A 12,138-nucleotide genomic window follows, 5' to 3' on the forward strand; every position below is an offset into this window, starting at 1 on the left:
ACGTACTTTCTAGGTTTGTTGTGTTAACTGAACGGGCTCTTCCTTGTTTGTCACGTGACCCCCTCGTGACAGTCAGCTGATCAGAGCTGCTTCACGAGGGACAGGTCTTGGCGCGAAATGGTTCGACATTGTTTGATTTGTTCTGATTTACCTGAACGGTGGAGTTCAGTGAGCTTGTATTTTTGCTTTACTTGTAGAGAAAAATAAGATGAATGGGGTATGAGAAGGGTCATAAGAGCAATAAAAAAATCAATAAGGATATGTTTCGTGAATAATTTAACAGGTGAGATTCTTAAATACTGCATAAAAATCAATGTTCCTAGTCCTTTACATGTCTAAAATCGTGATAATTAAAAAAAACTAAACTTTCGACTTGCCTATAGTGTACTGAAAATGTTTTAATTGTGATTTTTTTAAAATAAAAATTACTGGAAAACCTTTATTTAAAGGGTTAAATTATGACAAGAAATGGTAGTGATAATTATAGTAAGTTTCTTAGGTTTTACTTGGGGAAAGTAAAATAATATATAGGATTTTCATGGCAGAAAGTAAATCAGTATTTAGCATGTTGTACAACACCAAAATGTGTGTGCCATTACAAAAGAGATGTTTTAAAAACTGGTCTATTTACATTACTTCAACTGATGACCTGTCTCTTTTTATCCAAATGTATGTTTGGTCCATTATTTCATTCATAAATAAATGTATCACAGTGAGGCACTTTTTCACAGAAAAACTGAAAATATTATTGTGTTAAAATCTTGTCAGTTTCCTTCAGAGCACAAAAACTATTGAAAACAGCCTTTACCTCTGAGGAATTAAACCTTCAACATGTACAAAAATGTCCCTAAAACATTTGAGGATTTACTGAATAAGAGAGCTGATGGAGATTCTCCTTTGTTTGACAGGCCAAGAGGTTTATCAAAGGATAAAAAAGAAATAGAAAGCCTTTGAGGGGAACCAAACATGTTCCAACTTCCAGCCTGACAATCCATTTAATTTGCAGAAACATATCAGATACAATATATATTTTTTAATTAATTAATTAATGATCAGAAGAACATACTGACGTCACACCAGTCCAAGAGGCAGATCAGGAGCCACCAGCCAGTTTTCTAAATCTTTTTGAGGGTTGGCATTTCCCCATTTCAGATGTTTTCCACTTTGAAATGAAAAGGTATAATTTTGCTAATTTGAAACTTTAATATTCTGAATTTATGAGCATGGCAAAAGACAGGTATCTCTACAAGTGCTCTGGGAGATCAGGAATCAGGAAGCCTTTATTGTCATTACACAAGTGCAACGAAATTATATTCGGTTACAACCCGTCCCACAGGACACAAAGGCACAAAAGTCAGTAAACATCAAGCCCACATAGTCCACCCAGTTAACCAGCAGGATCATCATGGGGTCGATGTAATGTTCAGTGTCGGGAGACCAGTCGCATCAGATTCTACTAAGTGTGTGCAGAGTAAATGACTAACATCATCAATTTTGGGTTGAAAAGCTCTTACTGGTGCATGCTCAAGCCGAGTGTTAAGAACCATGGTGATTTTTTTTCTTTTCTTTTTTTCTTTTTACCTCCATACAAAACGGGAGTAGAAACTTCACAGAAACTGGCACGTGTCCTAGAGAGAAAACACGCGCAGGTAGAAAAATGGGGTATAATGCTCTGATTTCTCACTGTTTGCTGCTATTTTATAGACCAGACAATTAATCGAGAAAATGGTCTGGAGATTAAATGATAATGAAAACAACCGTTAGATGTGGTGAGTATGATTGCAGTCTCAATAATTATTTTAAGGCATTGGAAACTAGCTAAAGCTCCAGATTGAAGGTTTGGGTAAAGGTAAAAGGTAATTTTGTTCTTGTTCCCTGCTCCATGTAGTCTAGTCCTGTGACCCTGAAACAATATAAAGATCTACCTGCTTCCATGCACCAATTTCTCCTTAAATTAATGCAGAATAACAAAGTACATTGTTGAAACCATACATGTTTAGATTGATTTCTTTTTAGGAAGCCATGGGTGCCTTCATTTCAGTATACCATTGAAATTAGCTGGCAAAAGACTTGAGCTCATTGGAGGCAAAAATCACTCACAGTAAGTGATTTGTTGCATTTTTAAATCGTCGTTTCGCTGCATGGTGATGGAGCTGCCAGCACAGACTGTTGAAAACACTAAGTTTCGAGTGTTGACATCTGAACATTCACAATCTGTTCAAACATCAACCATTTCAAACAAGGAACCCAACTTGTATGATCCTAACTGCTGGTCTGCAAGGCTTCGGTTTCAGACATCATAGCTCATGAATGCAGTACGTCTTGGCAGCTAAATGTTGGCGTGTCTTCGAGTGCACCACCAACAAAATTCTTCATCACTGTCCCTGCTGACAACTCCTTTACCATGCAACAATAACAGTGAAAAATCAAGGCAAGCCAGTTTAACTATGGTGGATCATGTCAATTCTTTACATGTTGATTTTCTAATCATACTGAAAAGAATAAAATTTATCATCATCATCATGTCACCTGGCCCGGCTGGTCTCAGGTCAGTATACGTCCCTTAAAGATGTGATGGCGAGAGATCTGGAGAGTTCTGCGATGCTGGTGGGACGCCACGAGGTAAAACCGACCGTCCTGTTTCTAGAAACCATCAGGAAGCCGTTGGAGCTGAAGCGTCCGGGGATGTTCCCCACATCGAGCCAGACGAAAGGAGCCACAGAGGCAGAGTGGAGGGTGACGGAGTACCCCGCCTCATCCTCCTGCACCTCAGCCTGCAGGGAAACACGCACATATACACGCACACACACACACACACACAAGTGAGCGTGATGCAATCAGCGGCAACATCTTAAAGCACCAGAGTCTCATCCACAATGTGTGTCTGGAGGAGTTGATAGCTGCTGGTCTTCCCTCCCTCACTCACTCTCTCCTTAATGCTCACATTTCCTTAATGTTACTGCCAAAATAAAGGCACAAATGCCACAAATACAGTCCGATCAACATTTGAAATCCTGTTTGACTTGTCTCCTGTTGACATTCATCATAGGGGTCACTTATGCTTAATGTGTCAGAATGAAGGTGTAACTCAGAAATCACATTACTGAGATCAGCATAGCCATGAACACAGATCCCTTTCCCTTCCTTTATACATTTCTCTGACTTCAATAATGTTCATCTTTCATAAATGACTGTGAGAAGTGTCTCTGTCAGCTGACCTGGAAACTCATTTGTGTTATGCTGTTTGCTTAATGACAGAATCAGTGTAAGGCTCCTCAGTTACACTTGCTCCCATAATAGAGCAAGATTAAAATAGAATAGATTGAACAGAAAAAGGACATAAGAAATATCTTAGAGAATGTAAAAATATGCAAGAAATGTGTAAAAATAGGTACTATACAGCAATATAAATCAATCACAAACAAACAATATGAATGTAAATATTTAAACTGTACTATGCTATAATAAATAGCAACTGTCTATACAGAAATATATGTTGTGCAACATTTTACATCAAGTAACAAGAATAATAGAGTACTATTACTGTTAATACTAATAATATAATATTAATAATAAAAGTAATGTATAATAATAATAATAATAAGAAGAAGAAGAAGAGCTGAATAATGCAGTATAATAAGCAGTATAAATAACATACATATATACAGCGGGATTAAGGACACAGTAGTTAAGTAATTAATTGAACTGTTTGTATATTTTTTTTTGTCCTTTAAATTTAGTGATGTTTCTGGATTTGCTTCCATCATGAGTCATTTTCTGCCTCATCTTCAGAGGCGGAGTTAATGGACTATTCCATCGCTGCTCCTGTGCATTACTTAAACTCTGTACATGAATAAACAAAGCAGTCCTGGTTATCGGGGGTCTTACTGTGATGTTGGCTCTCTGGAGTCCCTCAGCGTCTTTGGGTGAGCAGAGGAAGTGGTGGTTGGTGGGACCCCGCTGGCCGCTGCTGTCCTCCAGGTGAAAGGTGAGCAGGCAGGTGAGGCGGGTGCAGCGTCCACACCCTGCCAGCAGGGCGGTGACTGGCTGTTTATAAATGACCGCAGCGCTGCCTCCGGGGACCAGGAGCCGATCTGACATCAGCGTGCACACCGGATCCAGGTCAGTCCAGGAGTACACGGTCACCTGATTGACAAAAGAACAGTTTCTGCTGATGTGTCAGATCAATATCAAATCCACCAGGTAGTGTTGCACATTACTGATGGTGGAGGTGAGAATATGAGATGATCTGTGGTTGACATTGGTTTAAATTTACAGTTCAAATGATCTACAAACCATTTCAGAAGTGTTTACATTGTTATGTTCAATTCAGTCAAAAAACAAATTGACTTTTTTTAGTGACATTAAAGTTCAACATCCACACTCAGAAACTGAATCAAACCTGGCAATAACTACAGTTTAAAAAGTCATGCATCTTTTTTTGCATTGCAGCAGCATAAATAAACTAAATTGATGCACTCTATGTCATCTATTTTTACCTATATTTTATTATTCTACTCTTTGGTTGTATGCATTGTCTTTATTTTCATCCTTATTCTATCTTACTTTTACTGTTATTAGCAAGTGGGTTTTATTCTCCGTCTTATTTTGCACTTATTGTAAACCGTTTGCACAGAAGCGTCTGTAAAATAAACTCAACGTAAAGATAAAGCTTACTACTGAAAACATACCACAGCCCTGAGCTTCAGGTCGTGACTCAGATCGGAGACGGCGTAGATCAACAGTGTGCCGTTGTCCTCAAAGCCGACCGGCAGGACGGCGGCAAAGAAGTTCTGTGCAAAATAATGCAGCATTTTCCATTTGCCCCCAAACTCTGCACGCACACACACACACAGAAGGAAATGATACCTGATTATTTAGCATCAACGACCGCTAATCCCAAGTAATTATAAGTCTGAATGCAGGAATCAGAAACACAAACCAGTTCAACAAAGAAATGATGAAGCAGGCGTCTCTGTGCTGTTTAGGCATCACTCACCGATCGAGGACCAGGATGGCGCCTGCCAAATGTCGTTGAGCTGCCAGTAGAGAGCACCCATAGTATGACCTTTGCCCTCAATGATCTCGCTCTGACTCCGCCGGTAAAACTCAGTCTGAGTCTTCATACACTGAGCCTGCATGACCTGGACGTGCAATATAATATCAGGTACACTGCATTAAAAGATCTGATGGTTTACAGGCAGGGTTTTACTCAGTGGACCATTTTCATAGTGTTAGATTATTAAGTCTGCATTGACCTTGAAACCTTGAAAACCTACTTTACTGAGATAGCAGTATATTGTTGTTGAGGCCATGATTATGGGGAAAAGTGCAGCGCCTGCACCAAAGTCAACATAATAAAGACAAAAATAGCCTAAAACACTGAATAAAGTCATGATTGTTATTCAGCTTTTTTGTTGAAACATATGTTTCATCCTAACCCAGAAGAAAATGTCCCAAAGCTTGGTTAAATAACCTCTTTTAGATTCACATTAAAGCCAAATTATTTGTTGCTTAGGTCCTATTTCTCTGTAGAGACTTAAAACCTAAAGTAAGACAAAGATAATCTACATTTTCAGGATTAAATTCTTACATCTGCAGGCTTGACTTAAGGTTATGGTACCAATATCAGATCAAACATGCTCAACTGTCCTGAGTTGGCTAACTCACTACAGACCAGGAAGTGCAACAGTCTTGCTATGGTTAGCTCTGCATAAACAAAAATAGTTAAACATTACACTAGAAGCGAGTACACTCAGGTGACAGGGTGTGTACTGTGGGGTGATTATATTATGAATCTATTTGTTTGTAAGTGAAAATGCTGTGACTGTCCTGATCATTTCTCATTGTTTAACTACCTGAAAGGTAACAGACAACATACATACAACAACATAATTTAGAGAGGGAAGACCAATGGTCTGAAAGAGGAGTGAAGGAGGTCATCTACATAAAAATGAAGACACCAGATGGTGACAGCCTTTACGACCGTCATAAAGGCTGTCGAAGAAGCTCCCTTTATTCAACCCTCCTCTGATAATGAAGAAATCCTACATTTTCTGATGAAAAAATCTGTATACTTGTATGTCCCCACCACTTTCCATACAGTCCCAGTAAAACATGACAGCGAGCCTGCAATACGAGGACTCTGTAAGTGAAGCAGCTAAATGGAATTCAGCCATCACATAGCTTTAGTATTCACACTTCTGCTTTTCCCACTGTGACATGGCAAAATGTCCCTAATGAAAAGGGCCTGCTGGAGCACACGGAGAAAACTTTTGAACAGCCACATTTGGAGCCGAGTTGTGAGTGTTTGATGGTGAAGATGGAGGACGGGGAAAGCTTTAAAGCAGCCGAACCTCGTGCTGTATGGAGAGAACTGACCTCACCGTTTCCTCCGTGGTCTCAGATCAGTAAACAAAAATGTACAGTTTTTATGTTACGTAATTTGTGGGTGCCGAAGTCCATATTCTTCACTTCACACCGTACATACTGTACCATCTGGAGCTACTGTACCTGTGCACGAACGTTAGCTAAAAGAATGAGACATGAGGTGAAGGTCTGTGCGACCTACCTGAGTGATATAGAGAGTGTCCGTGAACCTCTTCATGGGATCTGTGGAGTTTGGCAGGTTGAGGTGTAAAGCAGCCTGCAGTAACATCTGCTGGTTCCCGTTCTCATGGTGCTGACGGTGGGAAGTGAAATTACTGCTGAAGCTCCAGTCTTCTTTTATGGAAATCTGAAACATCACACAGACAGAAGCTTTACACCACTGAAAATGACAAAGAAACTACGGGCTCTGCAGGTGTGACCTTCCTCTAAAGCTAGTCTGCCACCTTCACTGTTTTACCTGGAGAATAAAGCGCTCCAGGCTACTGGACAAAGCTTTTTCTGTACAAATAAAATCATAAAATGAACAATATTCCACTTTATCTGACATGTTTTACTTTCAAAAAAAGAATACATGCAACAGATCTATATAACAACACACCTTGTTAACCGGCTGATCAATCACTGCATCTCCACCCTCCAAAAAAATAGAACGATCTCTCTAGTGAATAATTAGAGGATATCTCAGATTCTGAATACAAATCACAAACCGGCTGCAGAGTGGAGAAGGACGGCCAGGACTGGAAGCCATATTCAGAGACGAAACGAGTTCTGGGGACAGTCCGCCAATCCCAGCAGTCCAGGGTGTAGTTGAAGAAATGCGTGTCCCCATAAAGAGGGTCGTAGGGGTTCGCTGCCACCCATCCTTCCTGCTCCGATTCAGGCCCGTTTGTCGGACTGGAGACGAGGAACGGGCGACTCTGGTCCTCCTGAAGGAGATATTAGACAGTCGCTTCTTAAATCAGAAAACTGCATAATGATATAATCTGTAACCCTTTCAAATGTAAATCTGTGACTCTCACCTGTTGAACTATCGTCCTGATGTTATTCACGTACAGCGTCACGTAGTCTTTCAAGTACACGGGCCTCTGGGACGCCGGGATGCTGAACCTGTCTGTCGCCAGAGCAGCTTCGTTTTCATTGTTCCCGCTCCAGATTATTATGGAAGGATGAGACTTGAGCCGCTGAACCTGATGAGTAAAAATGTGTTTTGATTGAACATACTGAATCCGAAGTCGTGCTTTTCTTCATTTCATAATAGAGTAAAATTAAATAAACACACTGCTCACCTGTTGGATGACCTCTTCTCTTACTGTCTGTATGAAGTCGTCCTCAGTGGGATACAGAGCACAGGCAAACATGAAGTCCTGCCAAACCTAAAGACACAAATCGTTGAGCATCCATCTGTTCTACAATGTGTTCATGAGTCACAGAGGTGTTACACAGTAATACAGGAGTATAGTCATAGGCAGAAAAATCTCAAAATTAAATCTCACAGCCAAAGTATGTCATTTATCAAAAAATACAAAATAGAAAAAGTTACAATAAATAGTTACTGTGCAAAAGAAGTGTTTTTACAAATGTGTCTTTTAATTTTGTTAAAAGGATCAGAGGGATCTTCTGCAGGACAGCCTCCATATGCAGCTCGAACACGGCACGTAAATGTGATCTGACGGAGGATACTCTCGTGTTCAGGCAACACTTCTCCTTCAGACACAGTTTCAACATCACTAGAGGATGGCAGCACTTACCATGATTCCCATCTCATCGCAGATGCTGTAGAAAAGATCCTGCTCATAAACTCCTCCTCCCCAGATCCTGAGAGCATTCATGTTGGTGTCCACAGCCGACTGCAACAAGTTCCTTAACCTGCAGGACGAGCAGAGAGCAGGCAGCTTCAGCATTCATGGATTCACACCTGAAACAAACTCAGGAGTTGAAACAAGGTCAGATCTTTGCATGCTGCCTGTCCTGTGATTCAGAAAGAAATCTGTAGAAAGACACAGAGAGGAGAAAAAGAGGAGAAACAGATTCTCTTTGAATATTAGTGATCCGTATTTGGCCATCAGGCAGCACCAATTTGAAAAAAGCAGCTTTTCAATCCAGACTCACACAGCAGGGGTGACCTGGTCCTGGAAGGAGTGGGCTGGGATCCAGTTGGAGCCTTTGAGGAAAATTGGTTTCCCATTGATGCGGAAATAAAAGCTCAAGCCTGGAGACCCAACAACTGGCTCCTGGACAAGTTCTACTGTGCGGAAATATACCTGCAGGAGACATTTTCATTCATCTTTCAGTTCAGTTTCATCTCTGTGGCACATGTGACGGCCCGCAGTGATTACAGATCATTTCAATAAAGAGCTCAGAGACTCACTTGTTTGATTTCCTAAATGGAGAACCTCACTTCAGTTTATCAAAACTAATCGGAGTAAAGAGTTAGCAGATGATTTGCCACCGTAATAAAAATAATTCAATCCTTGAGACTCAATTGGATTAACTTTAATTTGATGTTTTATTGGCTTCACATGGACAAAGTATATGCTGTGCTGTTTGTTTATATTAAATATACTTGAAACTGCAGTTCATACCTGTAAATTTACTGTACGACTTGTACTTTTACTGAGCTGGTCTGGAAATCATCTCAGACCAAAAGTGGAGTTTTTATCCTCATTTCCTTTTTACCTTTTGTGTTTCTGGTTATGTTCAACCATGAGATTTACAAATAAATCCTGTTGGCAGAGGAGTGTACAAAACACCGCCAGAATTTTAAAGACACTCGTCTCTGTTTCACCGTTGCAGCTCCACCTTGTGATTTACATTTGTAAAACATCTACAAATCAGTTTTTACATCAAAAACCTGCACGTCCATTTGTGCTGTAAAACCAATAATTAATCATTACTTTATAGGTAATGTGAGAATAATCTAATATTTTACCATACTATCAGTCGTATTTTCAGAGTGAAGCGGTGGAGATATGTTGGGAGTAAAATACGAGGAGAATGTTAAGTGCTGATGGGCAGTGAACTCTCACCTTAGATTCTGTATTCAGGACTAAAAACCCATCCTGAAAGCCTCTGACAGTGAGTTGGTAAAAGGGCTGGTCACCGTGTCCGTTGGGCCACCACAGCTTCACCTGAGCTGTCTGAAAGGAGAAGAAAATGTCTCAAAACTTCTCCATCAGTGGTCGGAACTGATTTTTTCAGGCACGACATACATTTCTGAAGATAAAGGTAACCAAAAACTACAACACTACTTCTCTGGCAACTCCTTTCCCGTCTGTTTTTTACACCCGACAGTTTGACCTGGCTGTATCGAGTACCGTGCAGATGTGTAAGGTGAAGCTGTTCTTGGTCTTTCCCGGGAGAAACTGTGTCTGGAAGGTCTGCTCTGAGTCCAGCTCAGGTATGGAGAGAGTGATCTGGCCATTTGTTGTCTGGACTGCATCGACAAGAATCTCAACCTGGACCCTCCACTGAGAGACATTAAAATCTAGACAGAGACACAGATTATACAGACTGTTGATAGAAAGATACTGACAGGTGTTTCTCTTATTTTGTCCACCCCATTCATATCAATGAGGGAGTAATAAGAGTTTCTGTTTTGCAGCTCCTTATTTTTTGTATTTCTAACCAGGAAGAGTTGGTGATGAAGATGAGCTGGACCCTACCATGTAAAGGAACAGAGGAAACCTGGATGAGCTGCAGGACATCAAACGCCTCGAGCCGAACTCCTTTCCACAGTCCCATCGTGGGGAAAGAAGGCCCCCAGTCCCAACTGAACGACCTCTGCTCCTTCACCAAAACAGAGAGGCTGAATCTGAGATGCACAGCGATATCAATTCTGTTCAAACGTTAGCCTTATAAATAAGAATATGCCAAAGGCGAAGTTTACAGGTGGACAAAGCAGACAAGCCAACCGGAGCACAAAAGGTCAATGATGAGGCTTTGAAATTTGTAATAAATCTCAGTGCTATGACAGAATCCAGTGTGTGGAGGCGCTGTAAAGATGCATGAATGTATATAATATCACCACAGTGATGCAGACATGAAGGTGGACTGTTTTACTTTCAGTTTTCCACAGCAGATTTAAACTGTGGTGAGACAAACTTCTTATCTGATGAAACCAACATACTTTTCTGATGAAATTGACATGACATTCCCCCTTCTGGACATCTGGAGGACATTCAGGAGGAACTCTGTAGGCAGAATGAGCTCTTCTCTGCTCGGATGCATAGAGAACTGGAGACAACAAGCTGACTTTCAGCACATTATTGTCGTCCTTCAGCAAGTCTCTCACTGGGAAGTCCTACACTCCAAAAACAAAGAAAGCAAACATGTGAGGCACTCAGGTAAAGACAATATGAACGGTGCATCGTGAACTGCTTATTTTCCAGTGAACGTACGTATCTACGAAACATGTTGTCTGTCTTCCCGACAGTGATTCCATTGAGCGAAATCGATGCTACAGTGTCAACACCGTCAAAGACTAGAAGAACTTTCTGTGCGGCCCTGTTAATACAGAAAACACACACCTGAGTCAGGAACAGTGCAAAGAAAATACTTTCAAAATAACAGGAATCATGACACTGACCTCAGGTGGGCAGACCCAGTAAATGTGGTTGTGTATGTCCAGTTGTCAAAGGCAATCCACTGATAAGACACATCGTTGAACCTGAAATACGGGTCCTGAAAGAAAAGAAAAACAAATTGATTCATTTTTTTCACAGTTGTGACTGACACCTGCTGCATGTGCTGACATTTTCATGCCAACAAAGGGCTGTAAAAACGGTAAACTTCATTGCAAAAAGTCTAGGATCGATGTTGTCATGTACGTCATACAGTGTGAACATTTCAAGCCAGTGGGATCAATCACGTGGGTTTTTTCCTTCTCTACCTGATTGAGTTTCACATATCAAACAACCCAGTCTCACAGAAAGTCGTGAAACTGTCACGTTAATTAATCTATTGTTTCGTGCGTGCCGACACGATATCCTCACTTTTTTCGTGCTACGCAGAACGGATTTCAAACTAATGTATTTTAATGGGAAGTTTATTTTCGTGCGTCCAAAACATTATTATTTCACAGGCAAGAGGACAATTAATAGCTGCCAAAAACACCTGTAATGACAGATATTATTACTGACCAAAACTATTCAAACAAAGAACCACTGCTATTTAGTCAATATTTAACTTTAATAAAAGTGGTATTAAGGGCAACTTAAAGTAACATAAGTACTCATTAAACAGCTTATGAGAGATTGTTACATTGTGGGTAATATTTACTTTACTGACTAAGAGTACTTCCTGCTTAAAGAAATGACTACTTAGAAAATCAAGTATAATAAAGGGAATAGAAAACATAAGAGTGCAGTTCTACCCTGGTATAAATTGACTGATTTGCTTACCTGGATGTATCCCAGCTGCTGTAGAGCTGAATGAACGCATCCAGGAACCTCCGCAGGCAGCGACAGTGAACCGTTGGAGTTTGACAGACTCCATTTACCGTTCAGACTCACAGAAAACCCGGATGAAACTCCCGAAAACAAACACAACACAACACCAAAAACACAAACACAAATGTTTCCACTCATACTTTCTGGTTTACTGTAGCTATGGTAAGCGACGGGGGAACTCCTAAAAAACAAACGCACTTTCTGGGTTTGTTGTGTTTACTGAACGGGCGCCCCGCCTGACAGTCAGCTGATCAGAGCTACTTTATGAGGGAAAGGTTCGACATTGTTTGATCTGTTCAGA

At 40.6% G+C, this 12,138-nt stretch overlaps 1 protein-coding gene across 1 annotated transcript; it reads right to left on the reverse strand.

The window, feature by feature from the left end:
- Window positions 1–997: 997 nt before the first annotated feature.
- On the reverse strand, window positions 998–12,058 carry LOC121618211 (beta-mannosidase-like). Its single transcript, XM_041953571.1, has 17 exons — window positions 11,790–12,058; window positions 10,976–11,070; window positions 10,788–10,893; window positions 10,517–10,690; window positions 10,053–10,176; window positions 9,705–9,874; window positions 9,417–9,527; window positions 8,500–8,651; window positions 8,139–8,256; window positions 7,677–7,763; window positions 7,410–7,577; window positions 7,098–7,316; window positions 6,572–6,736; window positions 5,000–5,144; window positions 4,692–4,834; window positions 3,889–4,146; window positions 998–2,774 (listed from the first exon to the last, which is right to left on the reverse strand). Exons 1-17 carry the CDS (start codon window positions 11,973–11,975, stop codon window positions 2,550–2,552), a joined length of 2,646 nt encoding a protein of 881 aa, XP_041809505.1. The 5' UTR covers window positions 11,976–12,058; the 3' UTR covers window positions 998–2,549.
- Window positions 12,059–12,138: the final 80 nt, after the last annotated feature.

Source organism: Chelmon rostratus, chromosome 15 (genome assembly GCF_017976325.1).
Source record: "Chelmon rostratus isolate fCheRos1 chromosome 15, fCheRos1.pri, whole genome shotgun sequence".
NCBI classification, from domain to species: domain Eukaryota; kingdom Metazoa; phylum Chordata; class Actinopteri; order Chaetodontiformes; family Chaetodontidae; genus Chelmon; species Chelmon rostratus.